The sequence below is a fragment of the Mustelus asterias genome, chromosome X, assembly GCF_964213995.1.
Source record: "Mustelus asterias chromosome X, sMusAst1.hap1.1, whole genome shotgun sequence".
Lineage (NCBI taxonomy): Eukaryota > Metazoa > Chordata > Chondrichthyes > Carcharhiniformes > Triakidae > Mustelus > Mustelus asterias.
Window position 1 is genome coordinate 5,014,150 of NC_135834.1, and position 23,298 is coordinate 5,037,447.

Genomic DNA, 23,298 nt, shown 5'->3' on the forward strand with positions numbered 1-23,298 from the left:
TCGATGGGCCGAATGTCCTCCACCTGCACTGTCGGGATTCAATGTGGAGAAAAACTACACCTTCCACTGCTCTGTGTATAGGCTTTGACCTTGATTCTGTTGTTCTGATGTCTAACTTGGGACTTTTCCTTTCCAGGTTCACTCTTGTCAACCACCAGTCCAGTCTCGCGTCTGGCCTTCTCGAACCTTCCCCCTGCCGATGTTGCCATGACTCCCGTGCTTCCGTCCTTCTCCGCAGTGCCGCAGTTTTGCCCCAGCCCCTCGACTGCATCGGAAAGCGTCACGGCACCTTTTCGCTCTCAGTGGAGTGAAATCTCGGACCCTGCACCGACAGTCGTACAGGAGTAGTCTCCTGCTGGCAGCTGTGGCAAAAAGTTGTCTTCCGCACTTGTCTTTGCTGATACTAGCAGAAGGGTATGCTCTACTTGGGCAGTGCTAATAAACTACAGAGGGATGCCTACCCCCAAACACCACTACTGCCAAGGTTCTAACTGAGTAGAAACAGTTACTAAAAAAAAGGCTTCCCAATTTAGCAATATGTATGTAGATGTCAGTCTGACTCTTAATAGCAGCATGACAATCACTTAAAAACCATTCCAGATAAACTAACAGAATTCTAAGCAAAACCTAGCAACCCTCCCCATTCATCCTTTTGTGTAAGCACGCATCCACACAAAACTACTCCTCCCAATTCATCTTTTCAATAACTAGCGCGCGCACATTTTAACTGTAGCACAGCTCGATCATCTTAGCATGTTATGGTTTCTTTTTAAGGCAAAAAAAAAGTATTTTGAATAATAGTGTTTTAACACCGATATAGTGACCACTATATTTTCCGGGACTGAGAGCTGGTTGAAGCTTTGAGACGTAGCAGTTTACAAAAAAAACACATTTCTCAAATCTCTGCATTAATTCTCATCTTATTCTCATCTGCCTCGTATCGATTCTGCGGCAGCACGAATGATTATTCCAGATGCCCAAAGACAGGTTTCCCTTTTTGTCTCCTCGGTATGTTTAAAAACTCAGTCCGCAACAGTGAATTGTTGTCACTTGCAGCATTTTAACCAATAGTTTGTGTTTTATCAGTATTCAGCAGCAATTGGACGCGTCAGTATTGCAGAATTCCAATAACGTACTTATGATTTAAGGTTAATCCATTTGTTGTTGACTCGTGACAATTATTATGACTCCAATTTATTCTCTCTTTTGTTCCCAGTACTGTCACTGTGTGGAGTCTGCACGTTCTCCCACAGTCCAAAGATGTGCGGGTTAGGTGGATTGGCCATGCTAAATTGCCCCTTAGTATCCAAAGATGTGCAGGTTAGATGGATTGGCCATGCTAAATTGCCCCTTAGTATCGGGGAACTAGCTGGGGTAACTGCATGAGGTTATGGGGATCGGGCCTGGGCGAGATTGTGGTCGGTGCAGTCTCGATGGGCCGAATGGCCGCCTTCTACACTGTAGGATTTTATTCTGAACACTAGGCCTATTTAAGTTGAAGATTCCTGAGTAATTTGAGGAGAGGGGAGACTGGGCTAAAATTCCTCTGGTCGCCAGAGGTTTCTCATTTCCCTACTTTTTTCAGTAAAGCTGCCACTAAAGTGCCACCCCAAACATTGATCACTAATCCAGTCTTAGTTGGGTAAGACCTTTTAATGGTATTCCAGCATTTTTTAGACTTGTTATTTATAGTGGCTTGTTAATTGGTGCCCAAATATTGAGATATTATTGAAGTATCTAACTCCAAAAGCATCCCCAACAATGATTTGCTTTGATTGCCTGAACGTTGGTATCGCAATGGGGGCAAACCCAAGTCGATGGTTGGTCACATTCTCTGAGCCGCCACCTCTAAACTTCCACGTGTTTAGAAGCCACTGTGATATTGGCTCGTATCCATGGAGCGTCTGGCCTGGTTCGATGTGAACCTTGTGGCTGCTTCCTCCCTGTTTTGTCTTTCCTGGGGTGATGGTTAAGGCTAATCGCAGAGTTCGACGGGGTCAAAGGTAACTTCCAGTCAAACGGAGTGGAGTCAGTTGTAATGCATCCTTTTTCACGATCCTCCTGCCTTTTGGGCTGCACCCTGCTCATTAGCAATCTGTTTTTCACAATGATTGTGAATGGTGGAAACCATTTGGCCCCTCGTAACTGGCCCATCCAGAAAAACTACCTCCTTTTGTGGAAGCACGAAGAAGCCACTTGCCTGTTTGAATGGGACGGCTCGGTGACACAGTGGTTAGCACTGCTGCCTCACAGCACCGGGGACCCGGGTTCAATTCCAGCCTCGGGTGACTGTGCGGAGTTTGTACATTCTCTGCGTGGGTTTCCTCCGGGTGCTCCAGTTTCCTCCCATAGTCCGAAAGACGTGCTGGTTAGGGTGCGTTGGCCGTGCTAAATTCTCCCTCAGTGTACCCAGACAGGAGTGTGGCGACTAGGGGATTTTCACAGTGACTTCATTGCAGTGTTAATGTAAGCCTGCTTGTGACACGAATAAATAAACTTTAACTCTCTCAGACTGCTTCTGGTTGAGGGAAAATTGCCAAGAGTTTTTTTTCTGCCCAAAACACACACTTTCTCCCCCCCCCCCCCCCCCGTCCTTCACTCTCCTTTCCCCATTGGTCCTCTTGCATTTTTGATGAGTTAATTATGCACCCTTTAACACTACAAAGTGTCAACACTAACACACTTGCAAGTTGCCTGTTGATACAGGTTTATTGTACCTTACAGTGAACCGATCCAAATCGTTGACTATACTCCACTGCCTTGCATGCAAGGGAATTGTATGCTTTTAGTTTAGATGGGGGGAATGGTCTAATTAGGACTGGACTTGTACGAGAATAGACAAAGGTGGCTTGTAGAACTGGAATAATTCTCATCACTCGTGTGATGGAAAACTTGTGTTATAGAAGCATGTTTTCCTCATAATTTCATATAAAGATACTGGACCAATTTTTTTTTAAACTGAGCTATACCGTCTTAAAGCCCTTCATGTCTTTTGTAAAATGAGATGTTAGCTGTTCTTAAGCATCCAGGTGCCATTGTTGAGCGCAAGTTTCTGTATACCCTGAAGGTGTGCTATTGTAACTGCCAACGACATGGGTGATTACGGATGTCAGGCTCTAGTCCAAGTTACTGACTGCAATAACTTAGTAATATACAGTATAGATTTTAAAAAAGGCTATTGTATTTTTGGGAGCACTCAGATTGTAGTCCAATAGCATGGAAATTCAATGATTTTATACGTATTAATGTCCTGTAATGTTTGTTTTATAAGAGTTTAATGTTTTACTGTGAAATTTCACTTTACTGTAAATGTACAGTCATTTGCTTTCAGCCATCAATAAAGGTGGTAATTAATGTCTCGTGTTTCTGTAGAAGTTTTTTTTTTGGGGGGTGGGGGGGCATATTTGTGCCCTGAAGGACTGGTTTGACAACTGAATACATATTTCACAGCAATCCAGCATTGGAATCTATTAACTGGTGAAGCGCTATAATCTAAGATTGCCATTTAGAACATTGATTCCCTCGGCTAAATTTTTAATCCCAATTTCCCTGACTCCATTTAACTCCACTGAATGTGGAAAATCTCAGCAGGTCTGACAGCATCTGTGGAGAGAGAATAGAGCCAACGTTTCTGCCGAAGGGTCATCTAGACTCGAAACATTGGCTCCATTCTCTCTCCAGAGGAAATGGCCTCGAGGTATTATCGCTAGACTATTAATCCAGAGAGCCAGGGTGACGCTCTGGGGACCCGGGTTCGAATCCCGCCACGGCAGATGGTGGAATTTGAATTCAATAAAAAATATCTAGAAGGCATTGGCCTAGTGATATTATCGCTAGACTATTAATCCAGAAACTCAGCTAATCTTCTGGGGACACTACTGTCTTTTCAAAATGCTCATCACCATAACACTGGTCTGGTTTTAAAACAGAAAATGTTGGAAAATCTCAGCAGCAAATGACAGTATTTTTAAAAAATTCATTCGTGGGACATGGGTGTCGCTGGCTGGTCCAGCATTTATTGCCCATCCCTAGTTGCCCAAGGGCAGTTGAGTCAACCACATTGCTGTGGCTCTGGAGTCGCATGTAGGTCAGACCGAGGAAGGACAGCAGATTTCCTTCCCTAAAGGACATTAGTGAACCAGATGGGTTTTTCCGACAATGGTTTCATGGTCATCAGTAGATTCTTAATTCCAGATATTTTTTAATTGAATTCCAATTCCACCAGCTGCCGTGGTGGCATTCGAACCCGGGTCCCCAGAACATTAGCTGAGTTTCTGGATTAATAGTCTAGCGATAATACCTCGAGGCCATTTTCTTTGGAGAGAGAATAGAGCCAGACATAGAATCCCTACAGTACAGAAGGAGGCCATTCGGCCCATTGAGACTGCATAGACAACAATCCCACCCTATCCTTATCCCTGTAACCCAACATATTTGCTCTACTAATTCCCCTGACAAGGGGCAATTTATCATGGCCAATCCACCAAACCTACACATCTTTGGACACTAAGGGGCAATTTATCATGGCCAATACATCTAACCTACACATCTTTGGACACTGAGGGACAATTTAGCATAGCCAATCCACCTGACCATCTCTGGACTGTGGGAAGAAACCGGAGCACCCGGAGGAAACCCACGCAGACATGGGGAGAACATGCAGACTTCACACAGACAGTGACAAAAGGCTGGAATTGAACCTGGATCCCAGGTGCTGCGAGGCAGCAGTGCCAATCAGGCATAGTATACTAGTACATTCAGCATGCACTCATTAATGTCACAACCTCTAGGTTTCTAACTTTTTGATGCAGAACTTACACCACAGAAGCTGTACGGTAATATATTTTTGGTCACTTAAATTTGTTCTGCCTTCTTGCCACCTGAGTGTCCTTGTTTTACACCCAGGTGCCAAGTTGGAAAATCTCCTCCCCCCCCCCCCCCCCCCCCCCCAACCCTTTGTCTCCACCTTTTGATGTGAGGCTCAGTCGCGGGCACCCATGTTTCTGAGTTCGAGGGTTCAAGGCCCACTTAAGACAATCCAGACTAAAGTTTCGGTGCAGTTGGAGGCAGGGACTTTTCGATGAGCTGTTTAAGCAAATCCGCATAGAGATCACATGGCATAACTTTGAAGGGGAGCTCTCTCCAGCGCCCTGATCAACATTCATCTCGGCCAATATCACGCAAGACAAGAGATGACCTGGTGGTCGTCGTGGTGGCACAGTGGTTAGCACCGCTGCCTCACAGCGCCAGGGACCCGGGTTCAATTCCGGCCTCGGGTCACTGTCTGTGTGCAGTTTGCACTTTCTCCCCACGTGTCTGCGTGGGTTTCCTCCGGGTGCCTCCCACAGTCCAAAGATGTGTAGCTTAGGTGGATTGGCCATGTTAAATTGTCCCTTAGTGTCCAAGGATGTGTAGGTTAGGTGAATTGGCCATGCTAAATTGTCCCTCAGTGTCCAAAGATTTAAATGTTTGGTGGATTGGCCATGCTAAATTGTCCCTTAGTGTCCAAAGATTTAAATGTTAGGTGGGTTGGCCATGCTAAATTGCCCCTTAGTGTCCAAGGATTTAAATGTTAGGTGGGTTGGCCATGCTAAATTGCCCCTTAGTGTCCAAGGATGTGTAGGTTAGGTGAATTGGCCATGCTAAATTGTCCCTCAGTGTCCAAAGATTTAAATGTTTGGTGGATTGGCCATGCTAAATTGTCCCTTAGTGTCCAAAGATTTAAATGTTAGGTGGGTTGGCCATGCTAAATTGCCCCTTAGTGTCCAAAGATGTGCGGGTTAGGTGGGTTGGCCATGCTAAATTGTCCCTTAGTGTCCAAAGATGTGCAGGTTAGGTGGATTGGCCATGATAAATTGCTCCTTAGTGTCCAAAGATGTGGAGGTTAGGAGGATTAGTGGGGTAAATATGTGGGGTTACGGGGATCAGGTCTGGGTGGGATGCACGGTCGGAGCGTCGGTGAAGACTAGATGGGCCAAATGGACGTCTTCTGCACTGTGAGGATTCTATGATGAAGATCTACCTTTTTGACCACGTTTTTGGCTATCTGCTCTCTGTTTTATGATGTTGAAAGTGCTAAATCCAATTTGCGATTGGTTATATAACTGTTGGTCTTTTAGTTGTGTTGGGGTGAAATGTTTATATCGTGTCACTTGACCATGTTGCCTGTTCTGTTGACGTGCTACTGAGCCACAAAAAAAGCAAACTGCCGTCGGTCTTTTAAAAGTTTTTCCATTTTAATTTGATATATGATACAACAGCCTGGTACTCCATCTCAACATCTCTTGAAAAGACAATATTTTATTAAAACATGCATATACGGGAGTATGATACATAGAAAATGCTTAGCGGTGATGGGTCACATTTCAGAACTCTGGCGGGAATTAAATCGCAAACCGATCAGATATATTGGCAATGGGAATCAAACGGTCCAGTGACATCACCCCCTCTCTTAGTTTTCCCTTTTTAAGCCCCTCCGACCCCTGCCTTAGGCCAGGAGGGTGGATGGAGTTGGGGTTCCTCCGATTTTCTGTTTACCTCATCTTGAATTGAAGTGGATTCAATTTCTCCTGGAGATGTCAGCTTTCCTTGATTGTCAAGACAGCCCTCCCCAATGTGAGGGAACTCGTCAATTATGCTTGCAGTTCAAGTTTTTTAAAGTTTATTTATCATTGTCAAAAGTAGGCTGAGATTAACACAGCAATGAAGTTACTGTGAAAATCCTCTAGTCACCACACTCCTGTTAGGGTACACTGAGGGACATTTTAGCATAGCCAATGCACCTAACCTGCACATCTTTGGACACTAAGGGGCAATTTAGCACGGCCAATCCACGTAACCAGGACATCTTTGGACACTAAATTGCCCCTCAGTGCCCCAGGATGTGTAGGTTAGGGGGATTAGTCAGGTAAATGTGTGGGGTTACAGAGATAAGGCAGGGGTTGGGCCTGGGTGGTATGCTCTCTCAGGTAGTCAGTGCGGACCCAATGGGCTGCATGGCCTCCTTCTGCACTCTTGGGATTCTATGATGATCTTTGGACACTAAGGGGACAATTTAGCATGGCCAATCCACCTAACCTGCACAGCGTTGGACTGTGGGAGGAAACCTGGGCACCCGGAGGAAACCCACGCAGACACAGGGAGAATGTGCAGACTCCACACAGACAGTGACCCGAGCCGGGAATTGAACCTGGGTCCCTGGTGCTGTGAGACAGCAGCGCCAACCACTGTACCACCATTGAGCAGTCATGGCTGTTAGAGTGCTGGGTAGATAGATCTGGGAACTGTAGGAGAAGTTCGTGGATTGAGAAAAAGAGAAAGAAACTGGGACGCAATAGGCACCCCATGATTGGAATTTGATTGTTCAGGAGGGTCAATATTCCTTATCCCAGATTTTGAAATTCTGTGCGTGATTTACCCTTGCTCTTTTCTCAGGCCATGACTGTTTCTTGGGGTATGGTGGCATGTGTACTGGCTGTCTATCAGTCACCCTGCCCACTGGCACTGTCTGGCCGTTAAGGAACGTCAGTGAATGTTAGTTAGTCAGCAGCTTTGGGGTGTGTGGGGGGGAGCAGTAGCATCACAGCTAAGCCCAGTTTTAACATTCCAACAATGGCCACCGAATATCGACCGGCATTGGGAACTCCGGCTAACCTTTCACTGTAGCCCAGAGGCAGTGGGGCCAAGTGTGGAGGTCAATCCACCTAACCTGCACATCTTTGGACACTAAATTGCCCCTTAGTGTCCCAAGATGTGTAGGTTAGGGGGATTAGTGGGGTAAATGTGTGGGGTTACAGGGATATGGTGGGAGTTGGGCCTGGGTGGTATGCTCTCTCAGGGAGTCAGTGCCTACCCAATGGGCCGAATGGCCTCCTTCTGCACTCTCGGGATTCTATGATGATCTTTGGACACTAAGGGGCAATTTAGCATGGCTAATCCACCAAATCTACACATCTTTGGACAATAAAGGGCAATTTAACATGGCCAATCCACCTAACCTGCACATCTTTGGACACTAAGGGGCAATTTAGCATAGCCAATCCACCTAACCTACACATCTTTGGACACTAAGGGGCAATTTAGCATGGCCAATCCACCTAACCTGCACATCTTTGGACACTAAGGGGCAATTTAGCATAGCCAAACCACCTAACCTGCACATCTTTGGACACTAAGGGGCAATTTAGCATAGCCAATCCACCTAGCCTACACATCTTTGGACATCAAGGGGCAATTTAGCATAGCCAATCCACCTAACCTACACATCTTTGGACACTAAGGGGCAATTTAGCATGGCCAATCCACCTAACCTGCACATCTTTAGACACTAAGGGGCAATTTAGCATGGCCAATTCACCTAACCTACACATCTTTGGACATCAAGGGGCAATTTAGCATGGCCAATCCACCTAACTTGCACATCTTTGGACACCAAGGGGCAATTTAGCACGGCCAATCCACCTAACCTACACACCTTTGAACACCAAGGGGCAATTTATCATAACCAATCTACCTAACCCGCACATCTGGAACATCTGAGCTGAGATATGCGGTTAACTTATTTTCAAAAATAACTTAAAGGTCGTGACCTCCAGGTTGAGAGGGTGAAGGCTAGGTTTTGTTAAACGTGGTTTGCGTTTCCATTGAGGGGTGATCTCACTGAGATGTTCTAGATGGTTTAAAAAAGATTCAAGAGGATGGATACGGAGGAACTATTTCCTCTGGAGCAGGGCTGCACAATCAGGGCTGTAACCTTAAAATTGGTGTTCGGACATTTTAGGAGTTTGGTCGGGGAGGCAATTATTCCTGCAAAGGGAGGGAAAATCTGGAGTTCTGTCCCTGTGAAGGACTGTGGATGCTGGGGTCAACTGGAGCTTTCAACGCTCAGATTTTGGTTGGGGAAGGGAGTTGGGGTTTATGGAACTGTGGAAGGTAAAGGACATAAGAAGTAGGAATAGGCCCCGCTCGGACCCACTCCGCCATCCAACACGATCTTGGCTGAACATCAATTCTGTTTTCCCGCCCCATATGGAGACAAGGCACAGATTTGGCCACGAGTGAAAAAAAATGACAGAGCAGACCTGAGGGGCTGAATGGCCTCCTTCTGTTCCTATGCAAAGTACTGCTACTTCCGTGAAGTAATCAGAGGCTGGGGCCGCAATTTTACCGTCACGCCCGTCACGGGAATCGGAGCAGGCGTGGGGGCGGGGCATGGAAAGGTCGGTTGGCCTCGGGCGGGATTTTATGGTTTCGGGACAAGCAAGGCCAGAAAATCCCACCCTGCGTTTCAATTACGTCCCATGTCCTTTTTTTTCGAGATCTATATAAAGCTGAACATTTTGTTGGTTTAATTGCTACTTGCGTTGCCGTTTAAACGTCAAACTGTCATGCTGATTGCATTGGGGTGGGAGGTCAAACGTTTGAATTGTCAGGGGCACAATTCCACCACTTTATACGCCTATGAATTTAGCAATGTTGTCGGGGTGTTTTTCTTTTCCAGAGCTCAATCCTGGAAAGTGGAGCCTAAGTAGGACCCTGTCAGAAAGAGTTGGTGCAGACTCAATGGGCCGAATGGCTCCCTTCTGTACTGTAGGGACTCTATGAAAATGGCAAGGCAGTCTTGGGAATTCGGAGCACTGAACTCAGCAGGAACACAACCTGCACTTTTCAATCCCCCTGTCACCAACTCCCTATTGACCTAATTGTTGCCCTTTGGGTATCTTGAAATCGTTAGCAGTTTGCACATCTGTGGGCGGCACGGTGGCACAGAGGTTTCTGTTCAGGCGATTTAAATTCACTCCCTCGGCCAGGAATGAAATCAGAGCAATGTGACTGGGCTGCGGTGAATTCTGCACGCTTGGTTGGTGTAGGGAAGAAGTCGTCAGCGTAAATCAAGGGTGGCACGGTGGTTAGCACTGCTGCCTCACAGCGCCAGGGACCCGGGTTCAATTCCCGGCTTGGGTCACTGTCTGTGTGAAGTTTGCACATTCTCCCCCGTGTCTGCGTGGGTTTCCTCCGGGTGCTCCGGTTTCCTCCCACAGTCCAAAGATGTGCAGGTTAGGTGGAATGGCCATGCTAAGTTGCCCCTTAGTGTCCAAAGATGTGCAGGTTAGGTGGATTGGCCATGCTAAATTGCCCCTTAGTGTCCAAAGATGTGCAGGTTAGGTGGATTGGCCATGCTAAATTGTCCCTTAGTATCCAAAGGTGTGCGGGTTAGGTGGATTGGCCGTGCTAAATTGCCCCTTAGTGTCCAAAGGTGGTGCAGGTTAGAAGATTGGCCATGTTAAATTGCCCCTTAGTGTCAGGGATTGGGGGGGGGGGGTGGTGATTAGCAGGGTAAATACGTGGGGTTATGGGGATAGGACCTGGGTGGGATTGTTGTCAGTGCAGGCTCGATGGGCCGAATGGCCTCCTTCTGCACTGTCGGGATTCTATGATTGTAAATGTGTCTGTTTGTGGACACAGTGGCGGAGAGGCAGAGGGGGTTTGAACGTTACTGAAAGGCCGTTCTCCTAATAACTAGTGCAAGGCGGTGGGCAAGAGGCAGACCGTGGAGTGACAAGAAAGGGGTGCACAATTTTCAAAAGCAAAAAGCACCTTCAGAACCAACAGGGAAGATATGGCCAGAATAGAAATGCTTTATAAAATGCAAACCCCAGAGGGTTCAAAATTGAAAACGGCCTCTGGATACAAAGCTCGGACCACAAAAGAGAGTTGACTGGTACTCCTGCAACATTGAGAGAGACAAGTCAACCCTTTTCAACACAGGCAAATACTGGATATGATTGCAAGTCTTGGCAATTTGGATACATCCCATTTCAGGCAGTAAACTTGTTCACTCTCGTACTAAAGGTTTGACATGCTTCCTCGATGCCATGCTTGGATCTTCCACCAACCGTACGGTTGGCAACGTTTTTCTTTTGCCCCCGTTATGCCAAACCGACGCAACTGTCTTTCTTTTTACAAAGGTCGGGCGTGTGTATTTTGATAAAGAGTTTTCTCCTCGAGAGAGCGCCGGGGGCTTATTTTGATACCAATATTGGGGTATATCAACCCCAAAAGTCGAAAGCATCGCGCGATCCACGTGCCAATATTGAAGCGGGCACGAGTCTCACTGCGGATCGAGGGGGGGGTGGGGGGGGAGCGAGGATATCGGGGAGCTTTTGACCGGGTCAGCGGCAGAATCCAGCGCGTCCAATGGTGGCTGCACCTTGATGTGGAGGCCGAAGCACTTAGAAGCACGGAATTTGCTTTTCAGCCTCCGAGCGATTGCAATTGAGTGGCTTTTTCAAAAGCGGCGGATCGTGCTAAGTCCTCAGTCATCCGGATGGCCCATTTTGGCGTGGCGTTCGGCACGGGAGAAGTGCAGGCAATTCCGTCCTTTGACTGAATCGAAAGCCCCCAGACAGAATGTGGCTGAATCCGATTTAGCAATCTCTTAAAAACGAATGACTTTCCTGCTGGAGCAGAACCCCATCACAGTTGGTTCTCACTGGGGTTGGGTACGGGGCGCTCAGAACAACAGAGAGGTCATGACCTGACGCGCAAGCCAATGAGAAAACTTCTACCCCGATGACAACCTTTGACCTTCCATGATTCTGAGCCTATTAGTGTTGCGGAGCACATCTGTGGATACATCAAATGCTTGCCAAACCCTTGACCGACTTGTTCTGAGAATTAGTTCACGGACTAAGAACTAACAATAGGGAGTTGACCCACAGTGTGTATGCTCCTGAACTTACGTCCCTTGAAAGCAAAGAAAAAATGAAACAGCAACGCAACTCTTTTATTGGCTGCTCTCATCCAGATTGTCTCGGCTCCTATGTTTGCCCAGTGACTTGTGACCATGGTCTCGAACCTTACTGGAATTCCCGCCTCGGGTGTTCTGTTCAGAGTAAGAGAGACAAAGTTAGTCAGGAAAACATGATCACCATTTCCTTCCAAACACCTCTCCAGCTCCATTGCTGCCTGTTAGCCGTCACGTTGCACTTTGGGGAAGGTTCACTTGGGATTCCTTGGGGTGAGGGGGATTATCATAGAATCCCGACAGTGCAGAAGAGGCCATTCAGCCCATCAACTCTGCATCGACTCTCTGACAAGAGTATCTGACCCAGGCCCCCTCCCCCGCCCTATCCCTGTAACCCCACACCATGGCCAATCCCCCTAACCTACACATCTTTGGACACTCAAGGGCAATTTAGCATGGCCAATCCACCTAACCTACACATCTTTGGACACTAAGCGACAATTTAGCATGGCCAATCCACCTAACCTGCACATCTTTGGACACTCAGGGGCAATTTAGCATGGCCAATCCACCTAACCTACACATCTTTGGACACTAAGGGACAATTTAGCATGGCCAATCCACCTAACCTGCACATCTTTGGACACTAAGGGGCAATTTAGCATGGCCAATCCACCTAACCTACACCTCTTTGGACACTAAGGGGCAATTTAGCATGGCCAATCCACCTAACCTGCACATCCTTGGTCACGAAGGGGCAATTTAGCATGGCCAATCCACCTAACCTGCACATCTTTGGACACTAAGGGGCAATTTAGCGCGGCCAATCCACCTAACCTGCACATCTTTGGTCATTCAGGGGCAATTTAACATGACCAATTGATCTAACCTACACATCTTTGGACATTAAGCGGCAATTTAGCATGGCTAATCCACCTAACCTGCACATCTTTGGACACTATGGGGCAATTTAGCATGGCCAATCCACCTAACCTGCACATCTTTGGACACTAAGGGGCAATTTAGCATCGCCAATCCACCCAACCTACACATCTTTGGACACTAAGGGACAATTTAGCATGGCCAATCCATCTAACCTACACATCTTTGGAGTGTGGGAGGAAACTGGAGCACTCGGAGGAACTCACACAGACATGAAGGGGAAGACAGGAGAGATCAAATGACAAAAGAAATAATGATGCAAGGCAAAAGAAGATAGAAACTAGAAGCAGGAGGAGGCCATTCGGCCCTTCGAGCCTGCTCCATCCATTCATTATGATCATGGCTGATCAGCGAATTCAGTATCCTGATCCCCCCTTCCCCCCATATCCCTCGATCCCTTTAGCCCCAAGAGCGATATCTAATTTCTTCTTGAAATCACACAACGTTTTGGCCTCAACTACTTTCTGTGGGAGTGAATTCCACACATTCACCACCCTCTGGGTGAAGACATTTCTCCTCACCTCAGTCCGAAAAGGTTTACCCCTTATCCTCAAACTATGACCCCTAGTTCTGGACTCCCCCACCATCGGGAACATTCTTTCTGAATCTACCCTGTCTAACCCTGTTAGAATTTTATAAGTTTCTATGAGATCCCCTCTCACTCTTCTAAACTCCAGTGAATATAATCCTAACCAACTTAGTCTCTCCTCATATGACAGGCCTGCCATCCCAGGAATCAGCCTGGTAAACCTTCGCTGTTCTCCCTCTATAGCAAGGACATCCTTCCTCAGATAAGGACACCAAAACTGCACACAATACTCCAGGTGTGGCCTCACCAACACCCTATACAATTGCAGCAAAACATCCCTATCCCTATACTCAAATCCTCTCGCTATGAAGGCCAACATACCATTTGCTTTATTTACTGCCTGCTGTACCTGTGCACTTACTTTCAGCGACTGATGCACGAGGACTCCAAGGTCTCGCTGAGTATACACCTCTCTCAATTCAAGCAATAATCTGTCTTCCTATTATTGCTACCAAAGTGGATACGATGATAATAGGACAAGTATAGAATCAAAATATGGATCTAGAGAGGTGTGTGATGATACTGTGCCTTTAATACATGTATTTATTATCATGGATCCTGTAAGGGGTATGCTTAAAATTCAGCTCTGGTTGACCTGGTGCCGATCTGTCTAGGCAGCGCCATGGCTGAGAATGCAGGAGAATAATTGACCCTAGGTAATGGGGTGGTTGTTTTAACCTGAGGTAGTGCATTTTTGGTTTTTCCCCTGGGGTTTTAGAGTAGGTTCAATTTGGTTAATTGACAAGAGACAGTCATGTGAATGGGCGGAGCTAGGCTTACAAGGAAAAACAGTTTAGTTTCTGCTTGATCCTGAAAGAAGCAAGAGGTTTCTCTTTCTCTCTTACTCTTTCTCTCTCTGGAGGCTGCTGTTTAAGTGTCAGAAGACAGGTGTCTTCCTGTCTCTCGATCTGTGTTCAAAGGCTTGAGGACTGGCAGCCTGCATACCAGCACGTAAGCCTGTGTGTAGCTAGCTGATTTTGAAGAGGAATTTAAGTCTATTAGAGGAATATTGCTTAAATTGGAACTAATAGAGATAGGTGAGCTGTTAAGAATTGCATCTTGCCATATTGAAGTATTTCAGTTGGTAAACGTTACGCTAATTCATTTGTTATAGCTAAACTGCTTTGTTAAAATAAAATTTGTTTAGATAAAAGCTTCCTAGTGGGTCAATAGAATCACACTACTACAATAAAACAACAGCTGTGAGCCCGGTAAACCATGGCAGGAGTGGGGGAATCCTCGGCTGAGGAAAAAGGAAGCAATATTGGAATCACTGTTATCAAAGGTGGCATCGTTGGAGCATCTGCATATGCAAGTGTTGGTGGCAATTCTCCTGGAGTGAAACGCCTTATCCTCACACAAATGCCAAAATCAAAAAGATAGTTGGGGGTCTAGTCAAACTTCACAATATACCTTGGGGTTTCAGAATTGGTACTGAACAGGCGTAAATAGGCAAAGGAGAATTGTCACCAACACTTGCTGCCCATGCATATGTTCCAACGATGCCACCTTTGATACCAATGATTCCAATATGGCTTCCTTTTTCCTCAGCCGAGGGTTCCCCCACTCCTGCCATGGTTGACCAGGCTCACAACTGGTGTTCGTCCATTTCCCGCTATTTTCTGCTTTTATGGGAGTCGTGCTCCGAATGATGCTTCAGCTAAGGCTTGCTAGCTCAGGATAAGATCAAGGTTTGAAGTAGACCCTACTTTGGAACCGTCGTGGAGAGTTCCCGTTAGACCCTGTGAAAGGAGCCCTTTCGAAGCTGGCTGCCTTCGACGCCGCTGCTTACCTTCCCCTGACGCTGATTTGGTTCCAGCGTGGCACTGCCAGTCCTGCAGGGGGGCAGAAACAGCGTTGGCAGTGACATGTTGTAGGCCTTCATGGAGGGAAACTGGTTGCGGTCCATGGATGCTGAAGAATGGGGTCTCATGCCAGCTGAGATGGAGAGTGCTGTCCGAGCATCGCGGGGCCTTCCCAGGCTGTTGGATTTGTTTTCCCTCCGCTGGTACTCAATAGGTGATTGCAGAGCTAGAAAAATGGAATGAAAGGCTTCAGGTTTGATCCAAATTGCTAACAAAAAACCCCTTTATGCTGCAACAGCTTACCTCGATATATTGCATTTAACATCATGAGGCACTTCGGAGCAGCATAACCAGACACAATTTGAGGGACGGTTGAGTAGTTTGGGCCTGTACTCATACAATCACAAAATCCCTACAGCGCAGAAGAGGCCATTCAGCCCATCGAGTCTGCACCAACTCTCTGACAGAGTTCCCCGCACAGGCCCTCTTCCCCACCCGATCCCTGTAATCCCATACATTTAGCATGGCTATTTCACCAAACGTAGACATCTTTGGACACTAAGGGGCAATTTAGCATGGCCAATCCACCTAACCTACACATCTTTGGACACTAAGGGACAATTTAGCATGGCCAATCCACCTAACCTGCACATCTTTGGACACTAAGGGACAATTTAACATGGCCAATCCACCTAACCTACACATCTTTGGACACTAAGGGGCAATTTAGCATGGCCAATCCACCTAACCTACACATCTTTGGACACTAAGGGACAATTTAGCATGGCCAATCCACCTAACCAACACATCTTTGGACACTAAGGGACAATTTAGCATGGCCAATCCACCTAACCTACTCATCTTTGGACACAAAGAGACAATTTAGCATGGCCAATCCACTTAACCTGCACATCTTTGGACACTAAGGGGCTATTTAGCATGGCCAATCCCTCTAACCTGCACACCTTTGGACACTAAGGGGCAATTTAGCATGGCCAATCCACCTAACCTACTCATCGTTGGACACAAAGAGACAATTTAGCATGGCCAATCCACTTAACCTGCACATCTTTGGACACTAAGGGGCATTTTACCATGGCCAATCCCCGTAACCTGCACATCTTTGGACACTAAGGGGCAATTTAACATGGCCAATCCCTCTAACCTGCACACCTTTGGACACTAAGGGGCAATTTAGCATGGCCAATGCACCTAACCTGCACATCTTTGGATATGCTAATCCTCAACTCAATACGTCAATGCCCCTTATCATCTTGTATACCTCAATTATATCTCTCCTCATTCTTCATTGGCCTAATCTATTGTTGATTGAGGGATGAAATATGGGACCGAACAACTCAGCTACTCTACAAAATGATGCCAATGCCATCTCTTACATCCACATCTGACACAGGAAGAGGGTGGGCGAGAACTGGCCATGGTGGCATACTCGCCAGGCTGGCAACAGGAAATGAGGAAGGTGCCCGTGTTTGGAACTGTAGTTGAGAGCCCAGTTTCACAACATCCTCAACAAACACAGCGCCCTCCACGTGGACTGCAGTGGTTCAAGATGGCAGCTCACCACCACGTTCCCAAGGGGCAACTAGGGATGGGCAATAACTGCTGGGGCCAGCCAGCGACGCCCACATCCCGCAAATTATAAAGCTCCTTGGAATGGCTTCATCCCGCCGAAGGATTTCCACGCAAAGAGATTTCTTTCGAATCAGCGATTGTGATCCACGCACCGTTCAGAAAGTTCCGTTGCGTTTCCAGGATCTGGCTAACATTCGAAACCCAGGCCTGCTGGATTTCAGGATTAGTGGCTTGTAGGACGTAGCGCACCACATTCCCATCCGTCCCACGTGAGGTCAAGGCAAATTTACAAGGGTCATTGTCCACGGATTCTTCAAGGCCAAGGCAGCTCACCTGGATTTCAAAAACAATGGAGACACAATTCAATACTGCACACATTTATATTTCAGTCTGACCCTCCAACGTGTGCGGCTAAATCCAGATGTTTTGGCTGATGGTTACAACAATTACCTTGTGCCTTCAACATCATAAAAAAGTCCCATGATGCTTCACAGGAGTGTTACGCAGTGTATTGAGCCACAAAAGGATATTAGAACAGGGGAACAAAGAGGTAGACAATAGTTAAGTTTATTTTATTTATTAGTGTCACAAGTCAGCTCACACTGCCATAGAACACAGAATCCCTACAGTGCAGAAGGAGGTCATTTGGCCCATCGAGCCTGCACTGACCACAATCCAGGGCCTGATGGAATCTGTCCAAGGCTGCTCAGGGAGACGAGAGGTGAAATCGTTGGGCCTCTGACGCAAATCTTTGTCTCTTCACTGGACACAGGTGAGGTCCCAGAGGATTGGAGGATAGCCAATGTGGTCCCGTTATTTAAGAAGGGTAGGAAGGATAACCCGGGTAATTATAGGCCGGTGAGCTTGACGTCCGTGGTGGGGAAGTTGTTGGAGAAGATTCTTAATGATAGGATGTATGCGCATTTAGAAAGGAATAAACTCATTAACGATAGTCAACATGGTTTTGTGAGAGGGAGGTCATGCCTCACTAACCTGGTGGTGTTTTTTGAAGAAGTGACCAAAATGGTTGACGAAGGAAGGGCCGTGGATGTTGTCTATATGGACTTTAGTAAAGCGTTTGACAAAGTCCCTCATGGTAGGCTAGTGAAAAAGGTTGGATCCCATGGGATAAAGGGGGAGGTGGCTAGATGGGTGGAGAACTGGCTTGGTCATAGAAGACAGAGGGTGGTAGTGGAAGGGTCTTTTTCCGGCTGGAGGCCTGTGACTAGTGGTGTACCGCAGGGCTCTGTATTGGGACCTCTGCTGTTTGTGATTTATATAAATGATCTGGAAGAAGGAGTAACTGGGGTGATCAGTAAGTTTGCAGACGACACAAAACTGGCAGGACTTGCAGACAGTGAGGAACATAGTCAGAGGCTACAGAAGGATATAGATAGGCTGGAAATTTGGGCAAGGAAATGGCAGATGGAGTTCAATCCTGATAAATGCGAAGTGATGCATTTTGGTGGGAATAATGTAGGGAGGAGCTACACGATAAATGGAAGAACCATAAAGGGTGTAGAGACGCAGAGGGACCTGGGTGTGCAAGTCCACAGATCTTTGAAGGCGACGTCACAGGTGGAGAAGGTGGTGAAGAAGGCATATGGCATGCTTGCCTTTATAGGACGGGGCATAGAGTATAAAAGTTGGGGTCTGATGTTGCAGATGTATAGAACGTTGGTTCGGCCGCATTTGGAATACTGCGTCCAGTTCTGGTCGCCACACTACCAGAAGGACGTGGAGGCTTTGGAGAGAGTACAGAGGAGGTTTACCAGGATGTTGCCTGGTATGGAGGGGCTTGGTTATGAGGAGAGATTGGGGAAACTGGGGTTGTTCTCCTTGGAAAGACAGAGGATGAGGGGAGACTTAATAGAGGTGTATAAAATTATGAAAGGCATGGATAGGGTGAACGGTGGGAAGCTTTTCCCCGGGTCGGTGGTGACGTTCACGAGGGGTCATAGGTTCAAGGTGAAGGGGGGGAGGTTTAACACAGATATCAGAAGGACATATTTCACACAGAGGGTCGTGGGGGCCTGGAATGTGTTGCCGGGCAAGGTGGTGGAGGCGGACACACTGGGAACGTTTAAGACTTATCTAGACAGCTATATGAACGGAGTGGGAATGGAGGGATACAAAAGAGTGGTCTAGTTTGGACCAGGGAGCGGCGCGGGCTAATTGTTCCTTGTTTCTCGTTTCAAGGCTTCATTCTATGATCATCTTGCTGGTGCCAGTACAGAGCGAGACTGCGGATAGTTGGGAACCTGTCTCGGGGGCAGGGAATTCATATGGTGTTCGTGGAAGTGGAAATGACTAGGGTTGGGAAGCATTTTCCGATCAGGGCCATTGTGATCTCCTGGACTCGTTTCGATCGCCTCAGGGGGTCGGAGAGGAATTTCCCAGATTTTTATTTTCCCCATATTGGCCCTGGGGTTTTTCACTCTGGGTTTTCGCCTCTCCCTGGAGATCACATGGTCTGGAATGGGGGGGGTGGGGGTGAGTTAATAGGTTGTAATGAACAAAGCATCGTAGCTGTGAGGGACAGCTCGGTGGATAGGATATTGGTATGTAGATAGGCTGGAAAATTGGGCGGGGATCCTGGATTCAGGATTCAATCCTGGACCGGGGAGCGGCGCGGGCTTGGAGGGCCGAAGGGCCTGTTCCTGTGCTGTATTGTTCTTTGTTCTTTGTTCTTTGTAATCCCACCCAGGCCCGAACCTCATAACCTCACATATTTCCCCTGACATTAAGGGGCAACTTAGCATGGCCAATCCACCTAACCTGCACATCTTTGGACACTCTGGGACAATTTAGCATGGCCAATCCACCTAACCCGCACATCTTTGGACACTAATGGACAATTTAGCATGGCCAATCCACCCAACCTACACATCTTTGGACACTAAGGGGCAATTTACCATGGCCAATCCACCTAACCTACACATCTTTGGACACTAAGGGGCAATTTAGCATGGCCAATCCACCTAACCCGCACATCTTTGGACACTAAGGGGCAATTTAGCACAGCCAATCCACCTAACCTGCACATCTTTGGACACTAAGGGGCAATTTAGCATGGCCAATCCACCTAACCTGCACATCTTTGGACACTAAGGGGCAATTTAGCACGGCCAATCCACCCAACCTACACATCTTTGGACACTAAGGGGCAGTTTAGCATGGCCAATCCACCTAACCTACACATCTTTGGACACTAAGGGACAATTTAGCATGGCCAATCCACCTAACCTGCACATCTTTGGACACTAAGGTGCAATTTAGCATGGCCAATCCACCTAACCTATACATCTTTGGACACTAAGGGACAATTTAGCATGGCCAATCCACCTAACCTGCACATCTTTGGACACTAAGGGACAATTTAGCATGGCCAATCCACATAACCTGCACATCTTTGGACACTAAGGGACAATTTAGCATGACCAATCCACCTAACCTACACATCTTTGGACACTAAGGAGCAATTTAGCATGACCAATCCCGCTAACCCACACATCTTTGGACACTAAGAGACAATGTAGCATGGCCAATCCCCCGAACCTGCACATCTTTGGACACTAAGGGGCAATTTAGCATGGCCAATCCCCTAACCTGCACATCTTTGGACACTAAGGAGCAATTTACCTTGGCGAATCCACCTAACCTACACATGTTTGGACACTATGGGGCAATTTAGCATGACCAATCCACCTTACCTGCACATCTTTCACACTGTGGGAGGAAACCAGAGCACCCGGAGGAAACCCACACAGACACGCGGAGAATGTGCAAACTCCACACAGACAGTGACCCAAGCCGGGAATCGAACCCGTGTCACTGGCGCTGTGAGGCAGCAGTGCTAACCACTGGTGCCACCCATATTTGGTCCCATTTTGTCTTAAATCGCTCGCACCTCCAGGAAAACCTTTTCCAAGGAGTCACTCCTGTCAAAGGAGAATCCTTAAAGTTGCGCTCTCCCTCTGCCTTCCTCCACAGCTATCGGACAGTGAAGTATGTGTTTGAGAGTGAGGGGAGCAGAGCCAACACTTAGCTTGCAACTCAATCACTTTCATTCCTTCAAACCGGCATTTCTCGTAAAACGTCATGCTGTAAAATCGGGATTTGTCTGTATCTTTGACAGCACCATCATCACAAGGTATTTAGTCTCCTGCTATCGGCTCCTGTTGCTTCAAACAGTCAGGGAGATCGCTCGGTGACTTGCCGCTGGGTTGTTGCTTCATGCCACCCTGACTAATTTTTATTCCTTTCTCAGAGTTACAAAGCAGAGTGGGCAGGGCAAGCCCTGATCCATCTCTGTGCTTGCTCAAACAACCAAATTCAAATTGAATCCAATTCATGGTCCCCTACAAAAGGGACATGCTAGATCCAAGCTGACAAAGCGCGGCACCGTGGTTAGCACTGCTGTCTCACAGCGCCAGGGACCCGGGTTCAATTCCGGCCTTGGGTCACTGTCTGTGTGGAGTCTGCACGTTCTCCCTGTGTCTGCGCGGGCTTCCTCCAGGTGCTCCGGTTTCCTCCCACAGTCCAAAGATGTGCAGGTTAGGTGGGTTGCCATGCTAAATTGCCCCTTAGTGTCCAAAGATGTGTAGGTTAGGTGGATTAGCCATGCTAAATTGCCCCTTAGTGTCCAAAGATGTGTAGGTTAGGTGGATTCGCCATGCTAAATTGCCCCTTAGTGTCCAAAGATGTGCAGGTTAGGTGGATTGGCCATGGTAAATTGCTCCTTAGTGTCCAAAGATGTGTAGGTTAGGTGGATTGGCCATGCTAAATTGCCCCTCAGTGTCCAAAGATGTGTAGGTTAGGTGGATTGGCCATGCTAAGTTGCCCCTTAGTGTCCAAAGATGTGCAGGTTAGGTGGATTGGCCATGATAAATTGCCCCTTATTGTGCAAAGATGTGCAGTTTGGGTGGATTGGCCATGTTAAATTGGCATTAGTGTCCAAAGATGTGCGAGTTATATGGATTAAGTTAGAACATAAGAACTAAAGAAGCAGGAGTAGGCCGTCTGGCCTCTCGAGCCTGCTCCGCCATTCAATAAGATCATGGCTGATCTTTTCGTGGACTCAGCTCCACTTACCCGCCCGCTCACCATAGCCCTTAATTCCTTTACTGTTCAAAAATTTATCTATCCTTCCTTAAAAACATTCCATGAGGTAGCCTCAACTGCTTCATCAGGCAGGGAATTCCACAGATTCACAAACCTTTACCATTCGCCATGGTAAATGTGTGGGGTAAACACAGTAAGAGTTTTAACAACACCAGGTTAAAGTTCAACAGGTTTATTTGGTTGCAACTACCATTAGCTTTCGGAGCGCTGCTCCTTCGGCCTCAACCGGGATCTCCAAAAAATGTGTGGGGTTACAGGAATAGGACAGGGGAGAGGGTCTGGGTACGATGCTTTGTCAGAGAGAGTTGGTACCGACTCGATGGGCCAAATGGCCTCTTCTGCACTGTAAGGATTCTATGGTTCTAAGTGCAGGGCTTGATCTGAGCCAAAACGTCGAGAAGGGTGCCACTCTGAGGCTGGACACTAGGTGGTGTGCAAGAACAATGTTACTCTCTGCGCTCCTGCCACTTGGTGTATTGCAAACCCAGCGATGCACAGTGTGAAGAAGTTTCCCGTGGAGTGACTCCCTGCAGCCCCTCTTAACCTGTCATTTCTGGACATGCGCCGTTAAATCGCAGACTTTTTGGGAAAGTGAAAACAGAGACAAGAGATAATTTGCACTTATTCCCAGGGATCTTAAAATGAACTGTTTATAAAGATTGATTGGAGGGAGGCAACTGAGTCCGGAGTGACGGGCAGCTCCCAGCAGTCCCACACAGAACGATTTAGCTCCTGATCGGTTAGTGTGAGTGAGAAAGGGGATCGAGTCCGCATTACACCCCCCAGCGCAACATGCTGACAGCATAGGGTGGCCAATTGTCCAGTTATTTTAATTCTTTTATTAATTCATTCGTGGGACATGGGCGTCGCTGGCTGGTCAGCATTTATTGCCCATCCCTAGTTGCCCGAGGGCAGTTGAGAGTCAACCACATTGCTGTGGCTCTGGAGTCACATGTAGGCCAGACCAGGTAAGGATGGCAGATTTCCTTCCCTAAAGGGAACCAGATGGGTTTTTCTGACAATGGTTTCATCAGTAGATTCTTAATTCCAGATTTTTTTAATTGAATTCAAATTCCACCATCTGCCGTGGCGGGATTCGAACCCGGGTCCCCAGAACGTTAGCTGAGTTTCTGGATTAATAATCTAGCGATAATTCCACTGGGCCATCGCCTCACCAATTGTCCCTCAGTGTCCAAAGGTGTTTAGGTTAGGTCATCACCAGGCCACCGCCTCTCCCATGAGCAGAGAGGTTTTTGCCGCCTGTTATACTGTGAAAATCAGGATAGTTTATTCCTTTTGCATTTTGATGCCGTTTCTCCACTCGTGTGTGAGAATGAGAGAGGCTGGGGTTTAATCGTTTGTGTGTCTGCTTCTGCGGGTAGTTGGTTTCATGACATGAGGGTCGTGCGGAGTTCATCTGTTTTTGTCATTTTTTTGTTATTTGCTGTAATCCTTGTATCCTTGTCCAAAGATGTGTAGGTTAAGTGGATTGGCCATGC

The 23,298-nt window shown here is 47.2% G+C and overlaps 2 protein-coding genes across 7 annotated transcripts in view; one reads left to right on the plus strand and one right to left on the minus strand.

The window, feature by feature from the left end:
* The window catches only part of LOC144481893 (Golgi reassembly-stacking protein 2-like), a 739,438-nt gene that overhangs the window by 47,062 nt on the left and 669,078 nt on the right, over window positions 1–23,298 (plus strand). For 2 of the 4 annotated variants that reach the window (XM_078201056.1, XM_078201057.1), the window contains one exon: window positions 137–3,359. In XM_078201056.1, the coding sequence (XP_078057182.1) occupies window positions 137–348 (212 nt within the window). In that variant the 3' untranslated portion in view covers window positions 349–3,359. Of the gene's footprint in view, window positions 1–136; window positions 3,360–23,298 lie in introns of those variants that run through there. The other 2 variants (XR_013495797.1, XR_013495796.1) reach the window with 2 other exon arrangements.
* Window positions 6,215–23,298, minus strand: part of LOC144481882 (rho guanine nucleotide exchange factor 25-like) — a 193,107-nt gene continuing 176,023 nt past the window's right edge. For all 3 annotated transcript variants that reach the window (XM_078201033.1, XM_078201034.1, XM_078201032.1), the window contains 3 exons: window positions 16,828–17,008; window positions 15,070–15,308; window positions 6,215–11,884 (listed from right to left, as the gene is read on the minus strand). In XM_078201033.1, coding sequence (XP_078057159.1) covers window positions 11,786–11,884; window positions 15,070–15,308; window positions 16,828–17,008 — 519 coding nt within the window. In that variant the 3' untranslated portion in view covers window positions 6,215–11,785. The remainder of the gene's footprint in view (window positions 11,885–15,069; window positions 15,309–16,827; window positions 17,009–23,298) is intronic.